Consider the following 27,091-nt stretch of genomic DNA (forward strand, 5'->3'; position numbering starts at 1 on the left):
TTTCAGAGATAAACCTGAAATGCCAAGGGGGATTTTAGAATATTTTGTTGGTAGTTTTGTTTTTATGTGTCATTGAATAAACAGGAACACAGTGAAAAGGTCACTGTTTATGCAGGTGGTGTCATACTGAGTGTGTCTGTCTTTCCATTGTAGTGCAGCGGGGGCTGGAGAAGAGTTATGCACTTTTAAAGAGATGGAGAGAGCCAAACGCAAACAGCAACAGTTGGCGTCAGTGTTGCCTGGGACCTCAGTTCTCTGCCTCAATGCTGATGTTGTCACATTTATCTTAACAATTTTCATATCTCGCTCTCGCTCTCACACTCTCCAATCCCTTCACACCTCTTTCTTTTTCATCCATACTGTTTATGATCACTCTTGTTCCTTCACAGACCGATCACCTTGGAAACAACAACACTGTATTCAAACGTTGAGGTCTTCAGGTAGTGAGAGCTCAAGACGGACATGTTATTTTGAGTGTTGTTTCTTCTGTCCCGTTAGGATGATTACTGAAGGAAATGGAGCTTTCATAATGAAAATCAATTAAAGAAATGAGCTATTTCAGCTCTCAAAGAGAATAATGGTGGACGTACTCTACTCAAGAGGCGGGAGCCACAATAAAGGACAAAGTCTTAAATGGTAAAGGTTTATATTTATTTCTCATCACAAATAAAAAGAACCATGCTTACTCATCACAGAAAAGAAAATCAGAAAGTCTGTATATATTTACTGACCTTGCTGTCGGAGTGTATTTTTCCCCCGAATAACAGCAGTTTATGAAGAAGATTGAAATGCTTTAAAAAAGTCCAAGCCTCCTTCCGTCCATCTGTCTGCCCGCAACCCCCCCCCCCCCCCCCCCTCCATAACAGCATTATAGTTTTGTTGTGTGTTCGGTCTGACTCTGCCTCTGGGTTAGCCTGGTCCCAGATCCGTGCTATCTTTCCAACACATATGGTCAATGTCACACTAGGAGTTGTCAAGACAGCACAACAGACCCGAGACCAGGCTAGCTCTGGGTGTCTCTGGAGGCTTGTGAACGCAGGACGGCTCATAGAAATGACTGGAATGGAATCAATGGAATGATTGTTTGATATCGTTCCATTCATTCCATTCCGACCATTACAATAGGCCCGTCCTCCGATGTAAAATGACACCAGCCACCCCTGGTGTCTCTAGTCCCCAGCGGTCTTAATGACCTGGAACAGAGTGACGTTGTAGAGCACCTGGTGTCCATTGTTCCAGGTGTACAGCACCCTCTCCCTGGGGTTATAGTCCATCATGGAGATGTGGGAGTACTGGTTATGGAAGGGGATGTCTGTGTACTCGTAGCTAGAGGAGTTGGTGTAGTAGGCGAAGTAGATCTTAGCCCCGGCCAGGTGGGAGTTGGTGACGTACAGCGTGCTACAGATCATGAAAGACTCTCCGGCGCTGCGCTTGGGGAACCCTGTGTCCCACGTCTGCAGCACCTCCAGGCTCTGCGGCTCCAGGCGGCTGATGACGATGTTACCGGCGTTGGGGATGGTGGTGTAGACGGCCCACAGGCCGTTCTCGTCTGCCATCAGGTCGATGTCTGAGGAGCCTCCCCAGGAGTAGGGGAAGGTGTTGTTGTAGCCGGCCCCACTGAGACTGCGCTGCACCAGAACACTGCGGGACCTGAAGTGGTACTTGATGATGATGTTGCTCTGGTACTTGTTGTAGTACAGGGAGCCGTTGTAGACCACGTGGCCGGTCCCCGCCCAGGGGTGGGGCAGCAGGTGCTGAACGAAGTTCTGGCCTTTCATGAAGTCGTTTAGGGTTCGGTACTCCAGGACACGACGACCTTTAAAGTAGCCGTCCATGGACCAGACCTAGAGAGAGTGAGAGTGAGAGTGAGAGTGAGAGAGAGAGAGAGAGAGAGAGAGAGAGAGAGAGAGAGAGAGAGAGAGAGAGAGAGAGAGAGAGAGAGCGAGAGCGAGAGCGAGAGAGAGAGAGAACATAGTGATAACGTTGTGCTCCATTACATCAGAGGTGTCTGATCTTCAGGCATGGAGTGTCACTGTGGTCTTTCTTCCTGGATAACCTGCCTACGGCGGTGCCCTGAGCAAAGTGTGTTTGTGTTCATACGAGCGAGCGTAGGTGTGTGCACTTGAGTGTGTTTGTGTGGTGTACGTGCAGTGTGTACAGTGCTATTGATCTCCTGTGTGTGTGTGTGTGCGTGCGGACATGTTTAACTATTCAGAAGTCCCCACAAGAATAGTAAACAAACAAAAATTTGACCAACCGGGGACATTTTTTTAGTCTCCACAAGGTCAAATTCTATTTCTAGGGGGTTTTAGGGTTAAGGTTAGAATTAGTGTTAGGGTTAGAATTACGTTAAGGGTTAGGGTTAGGAGCTAGGGTTAGTTTTAGGGTTAGGGTTAGGAGCTAGGGTTAGTTTTAGGGTTAGGGTTAGGAGCTAGGGTTAGTTTTAGGGTTAGGGTTAAGGTTAGGTTTTGGGTTAAGGTTAGGGTTAGGAATAAGGTTAGGGTTAGGGAAGGGTAAGAATACAGTTAGGGTTAGGGGTTAGGGAAAACATGATTTTGAATGGAACTGAATTGTGTGTCCCCACAATGTTAGCAGTACACGACTGTGTGTGTGTGTGTGTGTGTGTGTGTGTGTGTGTGTGTGTGTGTGTGTGTGTGTGTGTGTGTGTGTGTGTGTGTGTGTGTGTGTGTGTGTGTGTGTGTGTGTGTGTGTGTGTGTGTGTGTTCCACTCTGCTCTCTGCCCTTTTCCAGTCCACACTTACAGAAAATCAATCCTGTTAGCGTCTCTTTCCCTCTTTTCTCTCTCTACTGAGAATGACTGGATCAAAACATTGACAGATCAGCCCCCTCCGTGACCCAATCTCCACTCATCCCCTGGCCTCTCCACTGTTAATTGATTCAATTAAACCACAGTCAGCTCACATATGTACTTTTTGCTCTTAATGTATCAGGCAAGGATTTAGGTCCTAACTACTTGTTTTCAGGCTGATCCCCGGAGGGAGGGAGGACAGGAGCCGGGGTGGTGCTGGAATAGCAGCTGAATTATGGAGGAGGGAAGATTATGGAGCATTAAGTATTATTTCCCGTTTTCACTGTTAAACGAGTCCCTAGAGCATGGAGGCGCTTTGCTTGAGCCCTAGTTGGGACACGCACAGGCAGACAGGCATGCCTGAGAGAGGTTTTTTGTCATGTAGCATTTGAGAGGCAGTATGGAGCAAATTACATTTCACTCTCAGGAGCCAATGACATTTTGGCTCCCAAATGTGATCACAGTGATGGATATGGGCGTTAATGTGATACTCCTTGGATGGATATGGGCTATAGGATCAGTGACTGATATGAATTCTAATGTGATGTCAGTGAGCAACGTGATCATTAAACACAGTAGTCTGCATGGGGGAGACGATGACCTACAACACAACATTCCATCTATTTAGTCTGGGACATGATGACAGTGTTTAGATGAGAAAGGCCATCTTCATTTTTCCCCCACAGAACAAAACGTTTGTCCTCTCCTCCCCTCATCTCTCTCTTACCTAATTTCTTCTATCCTCCATTCCTCTCCCCCTCCACGCATCCCCTCCCCTCTCTTCCTCCTCCCTCCTCTTCCACCTTTTCTTCCTCTCCTCTTCCCTTCTACCACCACCTCTCCTCTCCTCTTCCCTTCTACCACCCCCTCTCCTCTTCCCTTCTACCGCTCCCTGTCATCCCTCTCCTCTTCCCCTGTCCTCCCTCTCCTCTCTCCCTGTCCTCCTCTCCTATCCTCTCCTCTCCACTCTACACCAGAGGGTCTTGTTAACGTGCGACCACATGTCATCTCCAATTAGGAAAACCCATTACTATATCATCTGTGTCCAGGCTCACAGCCTTGTCTCAGTCTCTGCTGCTCTGCTGCTCTGCTGCTCGGCTGGCAGTCACACTGCTGGTAATTACCCAGGTGATTGGAGAAACTTCTGCTTAAACAACTCGTTAATTTCTTCCCCCATGACAGAATGATTCATCAGCAGGCGCACTGTGGCTGTGACGGGATGGGACGGGAGGGAGGGAGGGAGGGAGGGAGGGAGGGAGGGAGGGAGGGAGGGAGGGAGGGAGGGAGAGAGAGAGAGAGAGAGAGAGAGGAGGAAGGAGGAGGGAGGGCTGCCATCCATCAGTGACTCAGCTCTCAGTGACTCTCAGGAGTCTGACAGACTGTAGGCAAAATAGTCTGTCACCAAAGTAGCATTACAGCATACAACCCCCCTGTGAGGGTCCTGTGGAGCTGTAGTCTAAGCCATGTGATACACTCTGTTTTGGGGGTCAGGGGTCAGTGTGTGTGGTTTGGTTTTTACTATCCTCACAAGGATAGTAAAACAAGGACAATTCTGAGTGGGGACATTTTGCCGGTCCCCACAAGGAAAAGGGCTTTTTTAGGCTTAAGGATTAGGGTTAGGGTTACAATTAGGGTTATAATTAGGGTTAGGGTTAGGTTTAGTTTTGGGGTTTGGGTTAGGGGTTAAGGTAAGGGTTAAGGTTAGGTTAAGGGTTGGGGTTAGGTTTAGGGGTTAGAGTAAATAGGATTTTGAATGGGAATCAATGTTTTGGTCCCCACAAGGGTAGTAAAACCAACGTGTGGGTTCGTGCATGCGTTCATGTGGAAAACTTACCCGGTTGTCTGAACTAGGGATCATGGTGTCAGTCATCCAGGAGCCGAATCTTGACCCTGACGCACGGATGGTGATGGGGTTACTGACGCCGGTCAATTTCCCACAGCCTGCGATACACACACACACACACACACACACACACACACACACACACACACACACACACACACACACACACACACACACACACACACACACACACACACACACACACACACGCACACACACACACACAGAATATCGTGAAATATTAAACAGCTAAAGGCAACATTTCAGCTGCAATCCCTTTTTCTGTTAAATCATCAGTTTATATATACAGGATTTTGTAAAATCATCAGTTTAGCTCCACATATTACATGAGAATGATCATTTATCTGGGCATCTCTAGGCCATTACTGGATCATTTATCTGGGCATCTCTAGGCCATTACTGGATCATTTATCTGGGCATCTCTAGGCCATTACTGGATCATTTATCTGGGCATCTCTAGGCCATTACTGGATCATTTATCTGGGTATCTCTAGGCCATTACTGGATCATTTATCTGGGCATCTCTAGGCCATTACTGGATCATTTATCTGGGCATCTCTAGGCCATTACTGGATCATTTATCTGGGCATCTCTAGGCCATTACTGGATCATTTATCTGGGCATCTCTAGGCCATTACTGGATCATTTATCTGGGCATCTCTAGGCCATTACTGGATCATTTATCTGGGCATCTCTAGGCCATTACTGGATCATTTATCCAGGCATCTCTAGGTCATTACTGGATCATTTATCCAGGCATCTCTAGGTCATTACTGGATCATTTATCCGGGCATCTCTAGGTCATTACTGGATCATTTATCCAGGCATCTCTAGGTCATTACTGGATCATTTATCCAGGCATCTCTAGGTCATTACTGGATCATTTATCCAGGCATCTCTAGGTCATTACTGGATCATTTATCTGGGCATCTCTAGGCCATTACTGGATCATTTATCCAGGCATCTCTAGGTCATTACTGGATCATTTATCCGGGCATCTCTAGGCCATTACTGGATCATTTATCTGGGCATCTCTAGGCCATTACTGGATCATTTATCCAGGCATCTCTAGGCCATTACTGGATCATTTATCCAGGCATCTCTAGGCCATTACTGGATCATTTATCTGGGCATCTCTAGGCCATTACTGGATCATTTATCTGGGCATCTCTAGGCCATTACTGGATCATTTATCCAGCTTAACACTGAACCTGAACATCACTAGAATGTTGACCATTAATAGCCTGCGTCTCAGCTACTGTAGCTACATTTCACATTGCTCTTAGTGATAGTACTCTGGTGGAAAGGTGGCATCCTATGAACTCTGGTTTTTACAAGTGTTTTCAGAGAGCACTGCTTGACTATTCATTGAGAAAAACAGTACGTCCTTTATTCTAAATCCAACAGCATCTCAGGTTGTGAAAAAATACGTTTAGTATGATCATATTCCAAATGATCTGTATTAGGTTTTTCTTACATTGCCTAGTCAATGGGAATAGCCCTCACAGTATTATGTACACGAAGACTACATCTAACCAGTCATAGTAGAGTAGTCCATGACAAGCCAGAAGACATTCAATGCTGTTAGGATGTCAGAATTTTTCTATCAGTATACTGTCATCCTGGATCTTCACCTTTATGGATATTTATGGGCCTCCACAGATACCCCCCCTCCCCTCCCCTCCGCTCTCCTCACCCAGTTTCTGCATGCAGGAGTGGAGCCTGGTCTCCAGCAGCAGGACCCTGTGTCTCAGCTCCTCGTAGTCGTAGGCTCCCATCTCCTCCTGGATGGCCATGAGCACCAGCGACAGGTTCCTCACCTCCTCCCTCACCCGGCTGATTTGACGGGCATCCGTCTTGTACTGCTCCAACACCGGCAGCAGGGGGAGCAGCTGGGTCACCTTGTTCTTCAACTCCTGCGGGTTGGATGGAGAGAGGGAGAGAGGGGTGACAAAGAGGAAAATTAGATTAGAAAAACAGTAGGAAGAGGAGTGAGAGAGAGGAGCCACACACATAGTAAACAGAAGGGCAGATGTGTGTGTGCTGGTACTGACTGCATTCCAATGTCAGAACTAGTTACCGTTCTCATGACGAATCCCCAAATGTGTTTTCATACACAGTGTTGATCCTGGACTCTATTGTTTCATTCTCCAATGCATTCTTCCTCATCCGGGGACCTAGGCCATCTATCCTAGCCTCAGCTCCACATCTATGACTGATCTGCTGTCAGGGAGGTGGTGGGGCTAATTTCTCATAGGCCAGTGGTGTATTGATGAAGGGGCAGCAGGAGAGGAAAGGTAGCCTGAGGTAGCCTGCTATGGTGCGTCAATGCAGTCCTGTGCTGTGAGGCTGGTAGGAACAGCAGGCACATCAATAAAACTAGTCCACCACAGGGGGGGCTGTTTTCTCCTTGTTAAGGTTTATCGTAAATCTGGTGATGGATCAGCTCTCAGCCCCACAGCGCCACATTATAAATCTCATTTTCCCCCGTTCGCCCCGCAAAAATCCCCTCTCGTTAATCTCCCGTGCCCTGCCATCGGCGACGTTGAGCTCCACACATTCGTCAGGCTGTCTCACAGAAAGTCAAATGCAGCTTTTACACTTATGCATTTATTTTCTGGACCCATTGGATTGTGAATGAGTATTTATTCACATTTGGAAAGCTATTGGAATTTGCATGACTTGGCATATGCTAGTGATATTAAGATGTGTTGATGAATGGGGGGGGGGTTCGTAAACATTGCAGTAACTTTAATAATAAAACGTGTTGAGAGAGAAACACCGTAAGGCCATTCCCCAGGCTCATCCCTGTTGCCGTGCAGAGTCCCAGCAGTAAATCAGCCTTTATGCATGAGGCATTTATCAAAGCATCTTTTAATCAAACCATTTTATGGTTCATCTAATATCCGCAGAGTGTAAGAAACTTGTGAAAAGGCCTGCTGACAGCAAGACAGAAACGCAGTCTGATAATGGAGCCTGAGATTCCGCTTGTAGGAAGATAAGGATTAGATAAATGTGAATATATATGGCTGTTAACTGAGAACAGGCAGAGAGAGAGAGAGAGAGAGAGAGAGAGAGAGAGACACTTGCGATTGGTTGTGGGGTTTTAATAATGCAGGTGCATTTGATGGTGCTCAAATTGCCTCCTGTACATGACTCAATTACACTGAAATAGCAGATGAAGATAAGCTATGTGAGTGTTAGTGTGTCTTTATGTGTTGTGATGTAGAGGAGGCTGTAGTAAGTATACGTTATAAAGCCTGTGCTAGAGTCCAGGATGTTCCTATAGAAAGTTCTTATCAGAAAGTTCACATACATAGTTTAGAAATATGCTTCACGTAGAAACCTGTGTGATTGATTTTCAGTACAGATGAATGGACACATGCACGCGTTACCTGTAAGCTCTTGGGGTTGAGGCTTCGGGGGTTGTCTGAGGCAGTCTTCAGCTTGACGTCTACAGCCTTCATCAGGCTCTCTGTGTTCCTCACATACTGAAGGTCCCTGTTGGTCCGCAGGTCCAGCAACTCCATGGACTGGGTGATGTTCTGGACCTGTCAGTCAAACACACACATGCTGTTAGACGCACAGACAGACAGACAGATAGACAGATAGATACAGAAGCCCCGTTTATACCTGGTTCTAACTTGAGTCCCTTGTCCTGATCTTGTCCACATTCCCGATTGTGCCCACATGTTTTGACAGGTGTAGACACTCAAAAGACACAGATCATCCTGCCCAACTCCAGAGGTAGTCAGACGCACATTGTGTCTGGATATCTTACTAGCGTAGACCGATCTGTACAAAGAAACCATTTAAATCATCATTATTCCTCCCTCTAAAATCATTGAGAGGTGGCACCATTGACTGACTACATCAATATGTGTCTTACAATAAATAAATGTTATTTTGAAGGAATAGCTGTGGAATCATTTGCATAAATGAAGGGACCAGGAACTCTTGTGACAATGCAGACGGATAACAGACACATTATAATATCATATGTAGACACATTTCTGGACATGTGGGCACAATCAGTATGTGGACAAGATCAGGACGGACCCATGTTAGCACCATGTATAAACGGGACTAGAGTCAGACCCACACGGAATCAGACGCACAGACTCACAGACAGACACGCAGTCAGACACACACAAAATGACATGTTTATTCAGTGGCCTGTGTTTTCCGTTTTATTAAAAAGAGTGTGCTGTGCCGTACTCCCAACAGCACTTTGCCTTCACTTCCTCTTATCAGAAGTTAGCGGTGTCTTCCTCCTCTCACCACCAGCTGTCCAGCCCACCCACTGGGACATCCTCCCACTGGAACCACCCACTCACTATACACTCTGCTACTGATCTAATCCACCCACACACTACACCCACTCTCCCACACACATACTGGCCAGGGTTCAACTGGCCAAACCTTATGTAACTAATTAACAGAATGAAATATTCATTTGTGTATTAATGTATGTACATTCATTATTATGGAGTTTGTAGTTCATTCAATTTGTGTATTAAAGTATGTACTGTACATGAATTACACTATATATACAAAAGTATGATTAGTGGATTTGGTTATTTCAGCCACACCTGAGCACAGAGCCATGCAATCTCCATAGACAAACATTGGCAGTGGAATTGCCTTACTGAAGAGCTCAGTGACTTTCAACATGGCACCGTCATAGAATGCCATCTTTCCAACAAGCCAGTTCGTCAAATTTCTGTCCTGCTAGAGCCGTTCAACTGTAAGTGGGCCAGCAGCATACCACCCTGCATACCACTGCTGGCTTGCTTCTGAAGCTAAGCAGGATTGGTCCTGGTCAGTCCCTGGATGGGAGACCAGATGCTGCTGGAAGTGGTGTTGGAGGGCCAGCAGGAGGCACTCTTTCCTCTGGTCTAAAACATATCCCAATCCCCCAGGGAGGTGATTGGGAACACTGCCCTGTGTAGGGTGCTGTCTTTCGGATGGGACGTTAAATGGGTGTTCTGACTCTCTGAGGTCATTAAAGATCCCATGGCACTTATCGTAAGAGTAGGGGTGTTAACCCTGGTGTCCTGGCTAAATTCCCAATCTGGTCCTCAAACCATCACTGTCACCTAATAATCCCCAGTTTATAATTGTCTCATTCACCCCCTGTAACTATTCCCCAGGTCGTTGCTGTAAATGAGAATGTGTTCTCAGTCAACTTACCTGGTAAAATAATGGATAAATGAAAGTGCTGTTATTGTGAAGTGGAAACGTCTAGGAGCATAAAATCGCCTGTCCTTGGTTGCAACACTCACTACCGAGTTCCAAACTGCCTCTGGGAGCAACATCAGCACAAGAACTGTTCGTCAGGGGGCTTCATGAAATGGGTTTCCATGGCCGAGCAGCTGCACACAAGCCTAAGATCACCTGTTCTCTGGAGTGACGCTTCACCATCTGGTAGTCCGATGGACAAATCTGGGTTTGGCGGATGCCAGGCGAATGCTACCTGCCCCAATGCATACCGCCAACTGTAAAGTTTGGTGGAGGAGGAATAGTGATCTGGAGCTTTTTTTTCATGGTAGCATTTCATGGTAGCTAGGCCCCTTAATTCCAGTGAAGGGAAATCTTAATGCTAGAACATACAATGACATTCTAGAATCTAGACGATTTTATGCTTCTAACTTTGTGGCAACAGTTTGGGGAAGACCCTTTCCTGTTTCAGCATGACAATTCCCCCGTGCATAAAGCGAGGTCCATAAAGAAATGGTTTGTCGAGATCCTTGTGGAAGAACTTGACTGCACTGCACAGAGCCCTGACCTCAACCCACTCGAACACCTTTGGGATGAAATGGAATACCGACTGCGAGCCAGGCCTAATCGCCCAACATCAGTGCCCGACCTCACTAATGCTCTTGTGGTTGAATGGAAGCAAGTCCCTGCAACAATGTCCAACATCCATTGAAAGCCTTCCCAGAATAGTGGAGGCTGTTATAGCAGCAAAGGGGAGACCAAATCCATATTAATGCCCATGATTTTGGAATGAGATATTCAATGAGCAGGTGTTCACATACTTTTGGTCATGTAGTGTGTATTATGAAGCCTCCGGTTGTGTGTGACTGTGTGTAGACACACTGTGTCCTGGCAGGTGTGACAGACAGGTAGCTCCATCCCCAGAGAGGCTTTGAGGTAACACTAACATTAGCTAACGCTAACCACAGACTGCTAGCTAGTTCCATATTCCTTCTCCTGGCTGGTTTAGATACATGTTCTAGTCCAATCTGCTTCTGCTGTCTGGCGGTCCAGCACAATGAGTCATGCTGCTCCATATCTCTTCCTTATCACACCGAGGGAGGTGATAAATGCTGTTTAAATGTCTGTCTGTTTAAATGTCTGTCTGGTTCAATGTCTGTCTGTTTAAATCTTAGTCTGTTAAAATGTTAGTCTGTTTAAATGTCTGTCTGTTTAAATGTTAGTCTGTTAAAATGTTAGTCTGTTAATATGTTAGTCTGTTTAAATGTTAGTCTGTTTAAATGTTAGTCTGTTAAAATGTTAGTCTGTTAATATGTTAGTCTGTTTAAATGTTAGTCTGTCTGTCTGTCTGTTTAAATGTTAGTCTGTTTAAATGTTAGTCTGTCTGTCTGTCTGTTTAAATGTTAGTCTGTTTAAATGTTAGTCTGTCTGTTTAAATGTTAGTCTGTTTAAATGTTAGTCTGTCTGTTTAAATGTTAGTCTGTTTAAATGTTAGTCTGTCTGTCTGTCTGTTTAAATGTTAGTCTGTTTAAATGTTAGTCTGTCTGTCTGTCTGTTTAAATGTTAGTCTGTTTAAATGTTAGTCTGTCTGTCTGTCTGTTTAAATGTTAGTCTGTTTAAATGTTAGTCTGTCTGTCTGTCTGTTTAAATGTTAGTCTGTTTAAATGTTAGTCTGTCTGTCTGTTTAAATGTTAGTCTGTTTAAATTTTAGTCTGTCTGTCTGTCTGTTTAAATGTTAGTCTGTTTAAATGTTAGTCTGTCTGTCTGTCTGTTTAAATGTTAGTCTGTTTAAATGTTAGTCTGTCTGTCTGTCTGTTTAAATGTTAGTCTGTTTAAATGTTAGTCTGTCTGTCTGTCTGTTTAAATGTTAGTCTGTTAAAATGTTAGTCTGTCTGTCTGTCTGTTTAAATGTTAGTCTGTTTAAATGTTAGTCTATCTGTCTGTCTGTTTAAATGTTAGTCCGTCTGTCTGTTTAAATGTCAGTCTGTTTAAATGTTAGTCCGTCTGTCTGTTTAAATGTCAGTCTGTTTAAATGTTAGTCTGTCTGTCTGTCTGTCTGTCTGTTTAAATGTTAGTCTGTTTAAATGTTAGTCTGTCTGTCTGTCTGTCTGTTTAAATGTTAGTCTGTCCGTCTGTCTGTTTAAATGTCTGTCCGTCCGTCTGTCCGTCTGTCCGTCTGTCCGTCTGTCTGTCACCGAGACTCGGGCCTAGGGCTCGCAATAATTGACAGTTAATTAACATAAACGTGTTTAGCATCTCCAGGCCTCCACGCATACAAGCTGCATACAAGCCGCTGATGCGTGCCTTTGGAACATAAAAGTCTAATAAATACAACTAATCTACACCATCACAATAAATCCATTATTATTTTAGGCAGGGCTAAAGAAACACTATGATATGAAGAAAATGTATTTCAGAAGAACTGAAAATGAGTTGGCCTACTGTATGCTATCTTGCTGTGCGTCCATGACATAGACTGTAGCCATGACATAGACTGTAGGCTAGTTCATTTAGCAGACAAGATATGCTTACAGTTGAAGTCGGAAGTTTACACCTTAGCCAAACACATTTAAACTCAGTTTTTCACAATTCCTGACATTTAATCCTAGTAAAAATTCCCTGTCTTAGGTCAGTTAGGATCTCCACTTTATTTTAAGATTGTGAAATGTCAGAATAATAGTAGAGAGAATGATATATTTCAGCTTTTATTTCTTTCATCACATTCCCAGTGGGTCAGAAGTTTACATACACTCAATTAGTATTTGTTAGCATTGCCTTTAAATTGTTTAACTTGGGTCAAACATTTCGGTGTAGCCTTCCACAAGCTTCCCACAATAAGTTGGGTGAATTTTGGCCCATTTCTCCTGACAGAGCTGGTGTAACTGAGTCAGGTTTGTAGGCCTCCTTGCTCGCACACGCTTTTCAGTTCTGCCCACACATTTTCTATAGGATTGAGATCAGGGCTTTGTGATGGCCACTCCAATACCTTGACTTTGTTGTCCTTAAGCCATTTTGCCACAACTTTGGAAGTATGCTTGGGGTCATTGTCCATTTGGAAGACCCATTTGCGACCAAGCTTTAACTTCCTGACTGATGTCTTGAGATGTTGCTTCAATATATCCACATAATGTTCCTTCGTCATGATGCCATCTATTTTGTGAAGTGCACCAGTCCCTCCTGCAGCAAAGCACCCCCACAACATGATGCTGCCACCCCCATGCTTCACAATTGGAATGGTATTCTTCAGCTTGCAAGCCTCCCCTTTTTTCCTCCAAACATAACGATGGTCATTATAGCCAAACACTTCTATTTTTGTTTCATCAGACCAGAGGACATTTCTCCAAAAAGTACGATCTTTGTTCCCATGTGCAGTTGCAAACCGTAGACTGGCTTTTTTATGGCGGTTTTGGAGCAGTGGCTTCTTCCTTGCTGTGCAGCCTTTCATGTTATGTCAATATAGGACTCGTTTTACTGTGGATATAGATACTTTTGTACGTGTTTCCTCCAGCATCTTCACAAGGGTCTTTGCTGTTGTTCTGGGATTGATTTGCACTTTTCGCACCAAAGTACGTTAATCTCTAGGAGACAGAATGCGTCTCCTTCCTGAGCGGTATGACGGCTGTGTGGTCCCATGGTGTTTATACTTGCGTACTACTGTTTGTATAGATGAACGTGGTACCTTCAGGCGTTTGTAAATTGCTCCCAAGGATGAAGCAGACTTGTGGAGGTCTACAATGTTTTTCTGAGGTTTGAAGGTAGGCCTTTAAATATATCCAGAGGTACACCTCCAATTGACTCAAATAATGTCAATTAGCCTATCAGAAGCTTCTAAAGCCATGACATAATCTTCTGGAATTTTCCAAGATGTTTAAAGGCACAGTCAACTTAGTGTATGTAAACTTCTGACCCACTGGAATTGTGATACAGTGAATTATAAGTGAAATAATCTGTCTGTAAACAATTGTTGGAAAAATGACTTGTGTCATGCACAAAGTAGATGTCCTAACCGACTTGCCAAAACGATAGTTCGTTAACAAGACATTTGTGGAGTGGTTGAAAAACGAGTTTAATGACTCCAACCTAAGTGTATGTAAAATTCCGACTTCAACTGTAAGTCCTATGTCAATATTTTATATTATATGATTTTATAGTATGAAGAATATAATTGAACTTAGCTGAATACAATAGAAAGGATATTTTTACCATCCAGTGGGCATATAAAGTGGCTATCTTGAGCGTAAAAATGATAATTTGCTACAGTAGATTTATATGCTAGATTTAGAGTTACAGTCAACCCCTCCCATCTACCGTCAACCCCTCCCATCTATCTCTAAAGACTATCCAGTCCCATCCTTCAGCTACCCTCAACCCCTCCCATCTATCTCTAAAGACTATCCAGTCCCATCCTTCAGCTACCCTCAACCCCTCCCATCTATCTCTAAAGACTATCCAGTTTTGATTTCTATTTGCGATACATTTTTCAACTGTTCTGTCACAAGGATTTTTACTGTGGTCATGACTCATGACTGCCGGTGTGGCGGAAATATGGTCACCGCAACAGCCCTAACCATGACCATGGGTATGGAATTTGTACAACTTTACAAATGATGCTAGATATTGTGGCATTTTAATGTGGTATTTTACAATCTCTGGATAGAATTGAACTTTGTACGGTACATTGTTAGCATATCCTTGGCCGTCTGAGGTGAGGATCAGGTCTAGCGCGTTTTAAAAGAGGATGTGATATTGGATGACAGAGTGGCTCCATTCAGCCCACCTCCTCCTCCTCTGCTAGGCTCGATGGTATGCTGGGCGGGCGGCTCAGAGACAGAACCACTGACCCCAGGTGTCCTCATTAGTCTGGCCTTTATTAGATAGGAGCGGTAGTCCTTCACAGCTACTGTCTTACAAGTGCACACACACCATGCCTATACACACGTTTGTGCAGTCGTCAAAAAAGTGTGTGTGTGTGTGTGTGTGGGCACAAATGTGTGTGTGTGTCAGTCAAAAACCTGAGTGGAGGAGACACACAGCGTGAGAGGAAGGGGAAAAGATGGCTATCAGTGTGAATGAGATCAGAGAATGCAGGTGTCTCATTGATACACTGAGGCTTCCACAGCCCATTCAGCATCTCAATTTACCTCAGCTCTCCTCTTCTCTCAGCACCCTATCAATGTCCACCTTCCTATCTCTCTCTCTCGCGCTCTCTCCCTCCCTCCGCCTCTCCCTCTATTTTTTTTCCCAACAATGGACTTCCCTCACCAGCCCTAACTCAATACTGCCTCCTGCCAGACTCCAGGCTACAGTGGTCTAGTATGTAGAGCTGGAGATGTGTCTATGAGAAGTCTCAGCAAGCCAAATTATTAGCCACAATACAACCACTGAAACCTCTGTCTCTTTGAGGGAGGAGGGAAGGAGGTGGAGAGACGGAGGGATGGGGTTGGATATGGAGAAGAGCTGTTATTCCCCTGACACATTTCTCCTCCTACACACTGACTGACTGACTGACCGACGCGCTCTCAGCATCTATTTGTCGATCGATGCAACTGCAGAACAGCAGAGTCAACAACCACCTGTCCCTCTCTCCGTCCCTCTCTCCGTCCCTCTCTCTCTCTCTCTCACACCAGTGTGGCCTCTATCTGGCCGTGTTTCTGCTCCTGAATACATAATATCCTACCTAACCACTAGGCTCTCTTCTAGAGCTGAAAGGATCGGTTAGGTTGCACCTTGTGATTCACCTTGGCTTCTGATTTGCTGGGGTGGCTTAAACCTATCCAATCATTTCAGACTTACAGGAGAGTCTATGGAGTGTCTGTGTATGTTTGTGTATGTATGTTTGTGTATGTGTGTGTGTATGTGCATGTGTGTATGTTTGTGTATGTGTGTGGGGCGTAGAGAGTGGTTGGAGAATGCATTTGCATATTCAGTGCTCTGAGGCCACTGCCAAGCTATTCCAGCATCTCTCTACGTGTTTGAGGATATGTGTTTCCCACAGCTTTGTTAGAGGCAGGCACAAAAACAGATGTGTGTGAATGAGTGCACGCTCTCATGTTTTTTTATGCAGGCATTTTTTGCAGGCATTCTATTTCATATGACTGCTGTGCTGTAGTGTATGAGTGTAGAGAGATGGTGTGGAGAGTGTATGAGTGTAGAGAGAGGGTGTAGAGAGTGTATGAGTGTAGAGAGATGATGTAGAGAGTGTATGAGTGTAGAGAGATGATGTAGAGAGTGTATGAGTGTAGAGAGATGATGTAGAGAGTGTATGAGTGTGGAGAGATGGTGTAGAGAGTGTATGAGTGTAGAGAGAGGGTGTAGAGAGTGTATGAGTGTAGAGAGATGATGTAGAGAGTGTATGAGTGTGGAGAGATGGTGTAGAGAGTGTATGAGTGTAGAGAGATGATGTAGAGAGTGTATGAGTGTAGAGAGCTGGTGTAGAGAGTGTATGAGTGTGGAGAGATGATGTAGAGAGTGTATGAGTGTGGAGAGATGGTGTAGAGAGTGTATGAGTGTAGAGAGATGATGTAGAGAGTGTATGAGTGTGGAGAGATGGTGTAGAGAGTGTATGAGTGTAGAGAGATGATGTAGAGAGTGTATGAGTGTAGAGAGATGATGTAGAGAGTGTATGAGTGTAGAGAGAGGGTGTAGAGAGTGTATGAGTGTAGAGAGCTGGTGTAGAGAGTGTATGAGTGTAGAGAGATGGTGTAGAGAGTGTATGAGTGTAGAGAGATGATGTAGAGAGTGTATGAGTGTAGAGAGCTGGTGTAGAGAGTGTATGAGTGTGGAGAGATGATGTAGAGAGTGTATGAGTGTGGAGAGATGGTGTAGAGAGTGTATGAGTGTAGAGAGATGATGTAGAGAGTGTATGAGTGTGGAGAGATGGTGTAGAGAGTGTATGAGTGTAGAGAGATGATGTAGAGAGTGTATGAGTGTAGAGAGATGATGTAGAGAGTGCATGAGTGTAGAGAGAGGGTGTAGAGAGTGTATGAGTGTAGAGTGCTGGTGTAGAGAGTGTATGAGTGTAGAGAGATGGTGTAGAGAGTGTATGAGTGTAGAGAGATGATGTAGAGAGTGTATGAGTGTAGAGAGCTGGTGTAGAGAGTGTATGAGTGTGGAGAGATGATGTAGAGAGTGTATGAGTGTGGAGAGATGGTGTAGAGAGTGTATGAGTGTGGAGAGATGATGTAGAGAGTGTATGAGTGTAGAGAGATGATGTAGAGAGTGCATGAGTGTAGAGAGAGGGTGTAGAGAGTGTATGAGTGTAGAGAGCTGGTGTAGAGAGTGTATGAGTGTAGAGAGATGGTGTAGAGAGTGTATGAGTGTAGAGAGATGATGTAGAGAGTGTATGAGTGTAGAGAGCTGGTGTAGAGAGTGTATGAGTGTGGAGAGATGATGTAGAGAGTGTATGAGTGTGGAGAGATGGTGTAGAGAGTGTATGAGTGTGGAGAGCTGGTGTGTTTGATTGTTTATTTAAACAGACATTGTGTGTGAACAGTTGGAGTGCAGCTGCAGCAGTAGGCTGGCTGCTCCATTTACTGATCTGGTTCATATTCTTTTTCCTCACTGCTTTTTCTTGACTCCAGTTGGAACCACGATACAAGGCGAAGGCTCAATGAATCCAATCTTCATGGGTACCTTTTTTCTCAATCGTTTTGACTAACAAAGTATTCTGACACACACTGTTTGCATGCATGACTGATCAAACCTCAGCGGGATAGAGTGAGTGTGACTGTCATAGTGTGAATGTCATAGTGTGACTGTCATAGTGGGACTGTCATAGTGACTGTCATAATGTGACTGTTCATCTCTAAGAGTCTAATTGGTTTACAACAGAAGGAGCCAGGGTGTGGCTTCGTTTCTATGCCTGCGTCGTGTGTGATTGTACCAGACGTGGGTAACAAAATGTGTGAGTTGTTGACGGCTGTTACCTTCTCCATGAGCTGGCGGAGCTGCCGACTGCGTGGGTCTCGGTTACACATGTTCTGGGCCGGGGCCACCACTGTACAGATACACTTCCCATCTGCATCCTGAGCTGAACTGTAGATCTGCCAGCCCTCCTCTGGGCTAGGATAGAGAGCCTGCACGGAGACACAGAGAGAGAGGGGTGAGTTAGTGATAGAAAGAGAGGGGGGGAGAGAGGGAGGGGGAGAGAGAGGGGGTCGGATGAAAGCGACAAAGAAAGAGGAGATGGAGTCGGGGAGAGAGGGAGGGGTAGGGAGGGAGAATGCCGTAAAGAAAGGTAAGAAGGAGAAAGAGAGGATGTAGAGAGAGAACTAAATAATGGGGGGAAGAGAGAGCGGGGCTCACAAAGTAGAGAGAGGGAAGGAGGGATCAAAGGGCTGTGTGAGAGGAGAGGATCTAATAAGTTTGGACACAGAGAGGAAATGGAGCTGTATTGGGATCGATAGCGCTGCTCTTTACCAGAGCACCATTGAGGGGCTGAGAGGATGGATGTCTCTCTTAATAATCCAATCAGGAGAAGTAGTGTACACACACACACACATTGACATACTGTACAGAAACACACACACACTGACATACTGTACAGAAACACACACCCACGCCTGTAAGAGACACGTACACACACGCAAACATGGCTTTAGTACAACACACACGCATATGGACACAAACCCCCACACAGAATACAAAGTCAATTGTAATGAGAGAGAAGAGCAATGCAATTAAGGACACAAGCCCATCGAAAGTGGAGAGAAAGACAATCAGATTAGAATGGCTTGGGGGACAGACAGGAGGACTATGTGTTTGGAGTATAAAGTAGCAGCCACCCTGGGAGCCAATTCTCTCTCTCTCTCTCTCTCTCTCTCTCTCAATTTTAATGCATGTTATTCAAATAGGCAGTAATATTTTTATGTCACAGTGGCCTGTCTAGCCGGTTACTGTGAGCAATATTCCTGTCTGTGCTCTTTATTATTCCACCTTTACATCGTCAAGTTGCACAGAGTTTCCTGCAGCTCAAACTCTCTATTCTCTAGTCTGAGGCTAATCTCTCTCTCTCCATCTCTCTCGCTCTCTCCGTCTCTCTCCCTCTCTGCCCCCTCCCTCCCTCCTTCCCTTCCCTTCTATCTGTCGGCTGCCTAAATTAGAATTAGGGTGGAGTATGTGTGTGTCTGATCAGTCTGAGACACAGAGAAGAGAAGAGAGGGTTCTGGGGCATGACAGAACGTAGCAGGTCTTAACTGGCTCCTCAATCTCAGACACATTTAGTGGTTCAATCTCAGAACCATGAATCTGATTCTCTTCTTCATGCATGATCCTGTTTTATCTTCAAACCAGCTGCCTGTTTAGTGGGATAACAGTCCAGAGCATGAAAGAAAAGCACACTACTTACACTACATGAACAAAAGTATGTGGACACCTGCTCGCTGAACATCTCGTTCCAAAATCATGGGCATTCATATGGAGTTGGTGTCACGCCCTGACCTTAGTTTTCTATATTTTCTGTATTATTCTGGTCAGGTCAGGGTGTGACGAGGGTGGGTATAGGTGTGTTTGTCTTGTCTAGGGTTTTTAGTTTATCTATGGGGATTTTGTATGTCTAGGGAATGTAGGTTTATGGTGGCCTGAATTGGTTCCCAATCAGAGGCAGCTGTTTATCGCTGTCTCTGATTGGCGATCCTATTTAGGTTGCCATTTGCCATTTAGGTTTTGTGGGTAGTTGTCTATGTGTTGTTGCCTGTCAGCACATTGTTATTTATAGCTTCACGTTCGTTTTGTTGTTTTTGTTAGTTTGTTTAGTGGTTCATTCGTTTATTAAAAAATCCCGCTGCGCCTCGGTCTCCTCACTACGACGTTCGTGACAGTTGGTCCCCTGTTTGCTGCTATAACAGTCTCCACACTTCTGGGAAGGCTTTCCACTAGATGTTGGAACATTGCTACGGGGGGGGACTTGCTTCCATTCAGCCACAAGAGCATTAGTGAGGTCGGGCAATGATGTTGGGCGATTGGCCTGGCTCGCAGTCGCCGTTGCAATTCCTCCCAAAGGTGTTCGATGGGTTTGAGGTCAGGGCTGTGCAGGCAGTCAAGTTCTTCCACACCGATCTCAACAAATAATTTCTGTATGGAGCTCGCTTTGAGCACAGCGGAATTGTCATGCTGAAACAGGAAAGAGCCTTCCCAAACTTTTGCCATAACGTTGGAAGCACAGAATCGTCTAGAATGTAAGTGTATGCTGTAGCGTTAAGATTTCCCTTCACTGGAACTAAGGTGCCTAGGCCGAACCATGAAAAACAGCCACAGACCATTAAACCTCCTCCACCAAACTTTACAGTTGGCACTATGTATTGGGGCAGGTAGCATTCTCCTGGCATTTGCCAAACCCAGATTCGTCTGTCGGACTGACAGATGGTGAAGTGTGATTCATCACTCCAGAGAACGTGTTTTCGCCGCTCCAGAGTCCTGTGACGGCGAGCTTTACACCACTCCAGCTGACGCTTGGTATTGCACATGGTGATCTTAGGCTTGTGTGTGGCTGCTTGGCCATGGAAACCCATTTCATGAAGCTCCCGACCTAACAGTTATTGTGCTGATGTTGCATCCAGAGGCAGTTTGGAACTCAGTAATGAGTGTTGAAACCGAGGACATTTTTACCTGCTTCAGCACTTGGCGGTCCCGTTCTGTGAGCTTGTGTGGCCTACCACTTCGCAGCTGAGCCGTTGTTGCTCCTAGATGTTTCAACTTCACAATAACAGCACTTGACTGGGGCAGCACTAGCAGGGCTGAAATTTGACGAACTGACTTGTTGGAAAGGTGGCATCCTATGAAGGTGCCACGTTGAAAGTCACTGAGCTCTTCAGTAAGGCCATTCCACTGCCAATGTTTGTCTATGGAGATTGCATGGCTGTGTGCTCAATTTCATACACCTGTCAGCAACGGGTGTGGCTGAAATAGCCGAATCCACTAATTTGAAGGGGTGTCCACATACTGACTACACCGGCCACTAGAGTGCATCCTCCATCATGCGCATGTCCATCCACACCAGACGCGATCATCACACACAGGCTAAAATATCAAAACCAACATTGAAACAACTATATTCATATGGGGGCGTGTCAAACACACATGAAACATTCATGGACATTTAGCTATCTTGCTGTTGCTAGCTAATTTGTCCTGGGAGACCTGCATTGCATTTGTTCCTTTTTTTGCAGGATCTTTGCAGGATTTTGACCCGCAGTCTTACAAAATCACGTTTCTTTACTCCGACTATTAACACTAGAAAAACTGGTCATCTAGCAATCCCGTTCTGAGCCGATGCTTTCTAACAGTTTAATAAATACATTTCGTTTACGCTATTGCCCAAAAAATTATCAAAATGATGCTCTTGGAGTTTTTTGTTAGTTATCTACGATTAATATCTCCTCGTTCATTGTTCAAATACCCACGTGGGGTTGGATGCTCCTGAACACCAATGAGTAGAATGGAGAGGCTGGACATTATGTGTCTCAATTAGAACCAAGATCTAGTTTAGCGCTTGGCTACACAGACACTACGCATGTTCACGGGCCCGAGTGGTGTAGCTGAAATGACTGAATAACATGTGTACATTTATTTTGCAAGGCTTGCACACGCAACGTGGCCGGTGTGGTTTGGATGTTACTGATCCGTTCCTATTTCCAGTATTCCTCTGCCTAAATGTCAGATCAATTACAGGGCTGGGAATTGCCCGGGAACTCACGAAACGATATTATCACGATACTTAGGTGCCGATACTATATATATTGTGATTCTCATGATTCTGTATGTATTGCAATTTGATACTGTGATTTTATTGTGTTTCAATGTTCCAGACATATTGCTCACCATATGTCTTCTGCAAAGAGACAAGAGAAAACGAGTTTGGGTCAGTCATGGAAATAAATGTGCTGAAAACAAAATTGGCTCCCTATTGGCTCCCTATTTAAATTGGCTCCCTATTTAAATTGGCTCCCTATTTAAAAAGATGATGGAGAAATACTGGAGTTTGGTGCAGGTACAGCCAATTAGTGCAAAAATAATATTGCGATATTGTCAAAATGACCCAATACAATATATTGTCTGAATAAATATCCCGATATGCAACTGTATCCATTTCCCCCCCCGTCACTAGTCATTAACACTACAAAGCAATGTTTCCCTCACAAAAAATATATTTAAAGTAGGCCAATACTAACAAGCAAATATCTCGATATGAAACTATATCCGTTTTTTCCCCGTCACTAGTCATTAACACTACAAAGCAATATGCAAAACATTAGGCACAGTAATATTACACGCAGCACATGATGCAGCCTACCATACATGCTCCAGCTGCATATAATCAGCCTAATGATCATGAAACGAATATGCAAAACATCTGGTGCAGCAACACATGTACAACACATGCTCCATCATTGCCCTCATCTCCTCTTATCTTCACATCTTCACACATACGGTGACTGTGTTCTCCAGCCAATTCACTGGTGCTGAGAAGGTTCACGCAGAGAGAGAGACATCACCTGTTCATTAATGTTTCATAACACTGACTTTTAAATGAAGAGCTTTTTAAAATCAGACCCAATTTCATTACCACCCACCTATTACTTCTGGAAGTCATTTCCCTCATCTCCCTGTAATTTCATTGGAGGGAGCAGGTGGCTGCAGGGGGAGCAGAGGAGAGGAGGAAACTGGGGGTAGAGGTGCAGCTGCGCTAATTTGTCTCGCAGCTTCAGGAGCGCAGATACTGTTGATATACGTGTATATACACACACACACACACACACACACACACACACACACACACACACACACACACACACACACACACACACACACACACACACACACACACACACACACACACACACACACACACACACACACACACACACACACACACACACACAGGAGCTGCAGATCTATACCCATGTAAACATCAGCCACCATAAGCAGCAGTAGTGGTGTGTAGGAGTCTGATCTAAGTGAATTGACATTTTGCTACACAACACCCACTTATTTATGTAAATATGATTGTTATTAAATTCCCTCTCCCGGGACGAGAACAGGCATATTTACAATGGTTCATCTAGCATCTGTACACACAGTACGCGCTCGCACCATGCATGTATGCTCCCAGCCTCTCATTAGCATTTTAACAGCAATCTCCTGAGCATCAAGGGAAAAGCTATAAGCTTCAAATGCCAAGCTTGAATAGTATCTGACTGACTGAGACAGACAGACAGGGAGGTGAATGGAGAACTGTGTATGTAGTACAACATGTATGTTAACTTAGTCTTTATGATAAAAGAGCTCTTTTAATTCTTTGTGGCCATCACTGAGCTTATTCATCTACTGAACATTCAGCAAGGTTTGTAGAGGCAGCAAAGCAAGTCCTGACTATAATCCTGTTCTCCCACAGTCGACACAGTCACAGACAGATCCAGACGGCTGTTTGAGGAGAGGAGAGAGGTGCTGCTGGTGTCCCAGAAATGGCTCCATTAGGAACTGCAGATGACATAGAATATGTAAAGCGGCAGATTTGGGGATGTCACAGCCAATGCTGCCATGCGAAAGCCCATTAAGGAGATGACAGCGGTAATAAAAACAACGGGGGATGGGGGATTACAAATCAAATGGGGCTTAGTCACTAAAATGAAAATTACATTGCTCTTAAGACGTCTGACCTGCCCCCTCCACATGAATCATCACTAGGATCTCTCCTCTCTCCCCGGGCATCTCTATCAGACCTGGGTTCAAATAGTATTTGTTTTCTTTTGAATGCTTGAACGGTGCTTGATTAAGCTCGTCTGGCATAATGGAACCAATGGAGAAAACCCAAAAGTGCAAATCCCACCCATCTGGCACTCCAGACAGGCTCAATTAAATACTCTAAGTATTTGAAAGGTAACCAATACTATTTGAACCCAGGTCTGCCACAGCACACCACCCCCACCACCAGCCATCCTGCCATCTTGCCATGCTAGATTGACAGAGAGATACTTAGACAGAGAGTGAAGGAGGTAGAGAGGGACATGCGGTTAAAGAAAGGCTGACAGAGAAAATAGGAAAGGCTGACAGAGAAAATAGGAAAAGGGTCTAATTTCAGTGAGAGGGAAGCAATTTCCTCTAGCTGCTGAGCCGGTAGCTTGTCTCTGTCTCTATCTCTGTCTCTATCTCTGTCTCTATCTCTGTCTCTATCTCTGCACAGTCAGAAGAGTGAGTGACACATTCAGTACCATACCTGCTGGAGGTGGGGAAGAGGAGAGGTGAGATGAGGAGAGGTGAGATGAGGAGAGGTGAAATGAGGAGAGGTGAGATGAGGAGAGGTGAAATGAGGAGAGGTGAGTTGAGGTGAGATGAGGGGAGAAGGCTGAATTCTTTGTGGCCATCACTGAGCTCACTCATCATTGAACTATGGGTGATTGTGTTTCTTTATAACCTCTAAACATTGTCCTAAAGAGAAACAGTTAGCTGAGTTTAGATTGAGATTGAACGCTAGGAGCTGAGTGGATAAACAGATGAGTGATAAATGCTCAGACAAGTGATCAATGGTCAGGTGAATGACCAATGGGGAGATAGGTAATCAATGGCCAAATAAGTAACCAATGATCAATCTTTGATCACAGACTGACCAATGACCATAAAGACTGATAAATTGAGAGCTCAACACACCTGTGGGTGATGTCACAGTGTCTCTATCGTGGTGACCCAATCTCCTGCAGTACCACCACCCTGCCACTGGCATCTCTACCTCCTCAAACATCTACTATAACTCAACAGCTATCCACCGCCTCACCCATCAGCTCACAGCCAGCCTCATTACAAGTCGAGCCCCAATGAACTAACTACAGTGGGGATTAACTAATTAGGTGTTCGCGGCTGGGCTACACTGCGGGCTCAAGCCTGCAGGATTGACTTCCTCCAGTGTTTCATTAGGCCGACCCTGGAGTGGAGCAGAGCGCTGTAAAACCGGGATAAATTAGATTATAAATCTACAGCTCCCCACTTTATAAGCGTGACGGGAAGTCTATTACAACTTTCATAAGCAGAGAGAGAGAGGGGGAGGAAGAGAGAGATTGTGTCTGAGAGAAGGGCAAGAGGGGATAAAAAGGGGTCTGAGAGAGGAAGATGAAGAAGAGAGACAGCGAGTCAGAGAGGGAGATGAAGGACAGATGAAAGAGAGAATAGGGGTCTCCAAGCCTGGAGTACAGTATTTGAGGGATAGTGAGCAGTGAGTGTGTCTCTCGGCAACGTGATGTAGCCTGCTTGGTGTTTCCGTCTTTAGCCGCTGCCTCCCTAGCCGCTGCCTCCCTAGCCGCTGCCTCCCTGCCCACAGCCAGACAGGAAACATCTGTCTCTATCTGCTGGGTTACAAACACTCCAGCTCCACTCTGATATGCATAATTATGTCATGGCCAAAAGATCACCTAAACCTCTCCCTCATTACCGGCTTGCCATGGTGACCGAGCTAACACACACACACACACACACACACACACACACACACACACACACACACACACACACACACACACACACACACACACACACACACACACACACACACACACACACACACACACACACACACACACACACACACACACACACACACACACACACACACACACCTCAAATGAGCAGTAGTCCCACAACCTCTGAATGCACGCAGGCCAGCTGCTGGTCTTAAATATAACTCAATGAAGAATCACACAATCACAGCAACACAGCAGCAGCAGGGCCCCTGGTCTCCCCATGCAGTCCAGAGTAAAACAGATTACCACAATCAGCACAGCATGGCTACTGGTCAATAATATGACTCATAAACTCATCACTCTCTTCTCTCCCTCCTCCCCCGGTCCCTCTTTAAAGGTCCCTATTGCTTCTACTCTCTATCCGTATGTGCCTCTTGTGCCGATAGATCTCCCTCCCGCTCTCTTTCTCTTGCTCCTGTCACGTACTGCTCTTCTCAGTGGAAGGGCCTGAAGTGCTATTATGGCACAACCATACAAAGTCCTAGTGAGGAACATGGGCCAACTTTACATCCTGTGTTAGTGATCTCCTTCTGAAATGAACACCCGCAACCATTGGTAAAGTAAGGACAGGAAGGGAATACAATGAATAAAAACAATGCTCCCTTCACAGAACAGCGCAAACTGGCTCTAACCAGAATAGAAAGAGGAGTGGGAGGCCCCGGTGCACAACTGAGCAAGAGGACAAGTACATTAGAGTGTCTAGTTTGAGAAACAGACGCCCCACAAGTCCTCAACTGGCAGCTTCATTAAATAGTACCCGCAAAACACCAGTCTCAAAGTCAACAGTGAAGAGGCGACTCCGGGATGCTGGCCTTCTAGGCAGAGTTCCTCTGTCCAGTGTCTGTGTTCTTTTGCCCATCTTAATCTTTTATTTTTATTGGCCAGTCTGAGATATGGCTTTTTTTTCTCCAACTCTGCCTCTAGAAGGCCAGCATCTCGGAGTCGCCTCTTCACTGTTGATACTAAGACTGGTGTTTTGCGGGTATTTCAGCTAGACAGATCTTCCAAAGGTGGGGGAGTGGTAATCTTTACCAAGGATCACCTTCAGTGCTCGGTTGTCTCCACCAAGTCTGTCCCCAAAAAATTTGATTTACTGGTTTTAAGCATTAAACTTTCAAATAGCTCTTTGTTGACTGTTGCTGGATGTTATCGTCCTCCATCAGCACCGGCCTGTACCCAACCTGCCCTAAGCTCTCTCCTGGTCCCTTACACTAAGTCTGAATTTGTCCTGCTAGGTGACCTAAACTGGGACATGCTTAAACCACCCAACCAAGTCCTAAAGCAATGGGACTCCCTAAATCTTTCTCAGATTATTACCAATCCCACAAGGTATGACTCCAAACACACAGAAAAGGCTACTCTCCTCGATGTTGTCTGTAATGACCCTAGTTATCACTGTTTTACAGCCTGTGTTCATAATGGCTGCTTAGTGAAATGACCTGTTCTGATTTGTCATAGACGCTTGCTAAAAAACTTTAATTAGCAAGCTTTCCTTCATGAACTGGCCTCTATAAAATGGTATAGAATCAGCTTGATCCCCTCTGCCGAAGACGCTTAGACCTTTTTTGATATTTTCTGTGGTATTGTTAACAAACAAGCCCCCATAAAGAAAATGAGAATTAAAAAGAGCACCTGGTTCAACTGTGATTTTGCAGAGTTACTCCACCTCAAGTATTGCATTTGACGAAAGGC

At 45.0% G+C, this 27,091-nt stretch overlaps 1 protein-coding gene across 3 annotated transcripts in view; it reads right to left on the minus strand.

The window, feature by feature from the left end:
* Nucleotides 1–634: 634 nt before the first annotated feature.
* LOC139565432 (noelin-2-like) overlaps nucleotides 635–27,091 on the minus strand; it is a 113,815-nt gene continuing 87,358 nt past the window's right edge. For 2 of the 3 annotated variants that reach the window (XM_071385771.1, XM_071385769.1), the window contains exons 2-6: nucleotides 17,819–17,968; nucleotides 8,069–8,224; nucleotides 6,370–6,589; nucleotides 4,644–4,750; nucleotides 635–1,844 (exon numbers count right to left, since the gene is read on the minus strand). In XM_071385771.1, coding sequence (XP_071241872.1) covers nucleotides 1,170–1,844; nucleotides 4,644–4,750; nucleotides 6,370–6,589; nucleotides 8,069–8,224; nucleotides 17,819–17,968 — 1,308 coding nt within the window. In that variant the 3' untranslated portion in view covers nucleotides 635–1,169. Of the gene's footprint in view, nucleotides 1,845–4,643; nucleotides 4,751–6,369; nucleotides 6,590–8,068; nucleotides 8,225–8,306; nucleotides 8,543–17,818; nucleotides 17,969–27,091 lie in introns of those variants that run through there. The other variant, XM_071385772.1, reaches the window with a different exon arrangement.

Source organism: Salvelinus alpinus, chromosome 36, assembly GCF_045679555.1.
Source record: "Salvelinus alpinus chromosome 36, SLU_Salpinus.1, whole genome shotgun sequence".
NCBI lineage: Eukaryota > Metazoa > Chordata > Actinopteri > Salmoniformes > Salmonidae > Salvelinus > Salvelinus alpinus.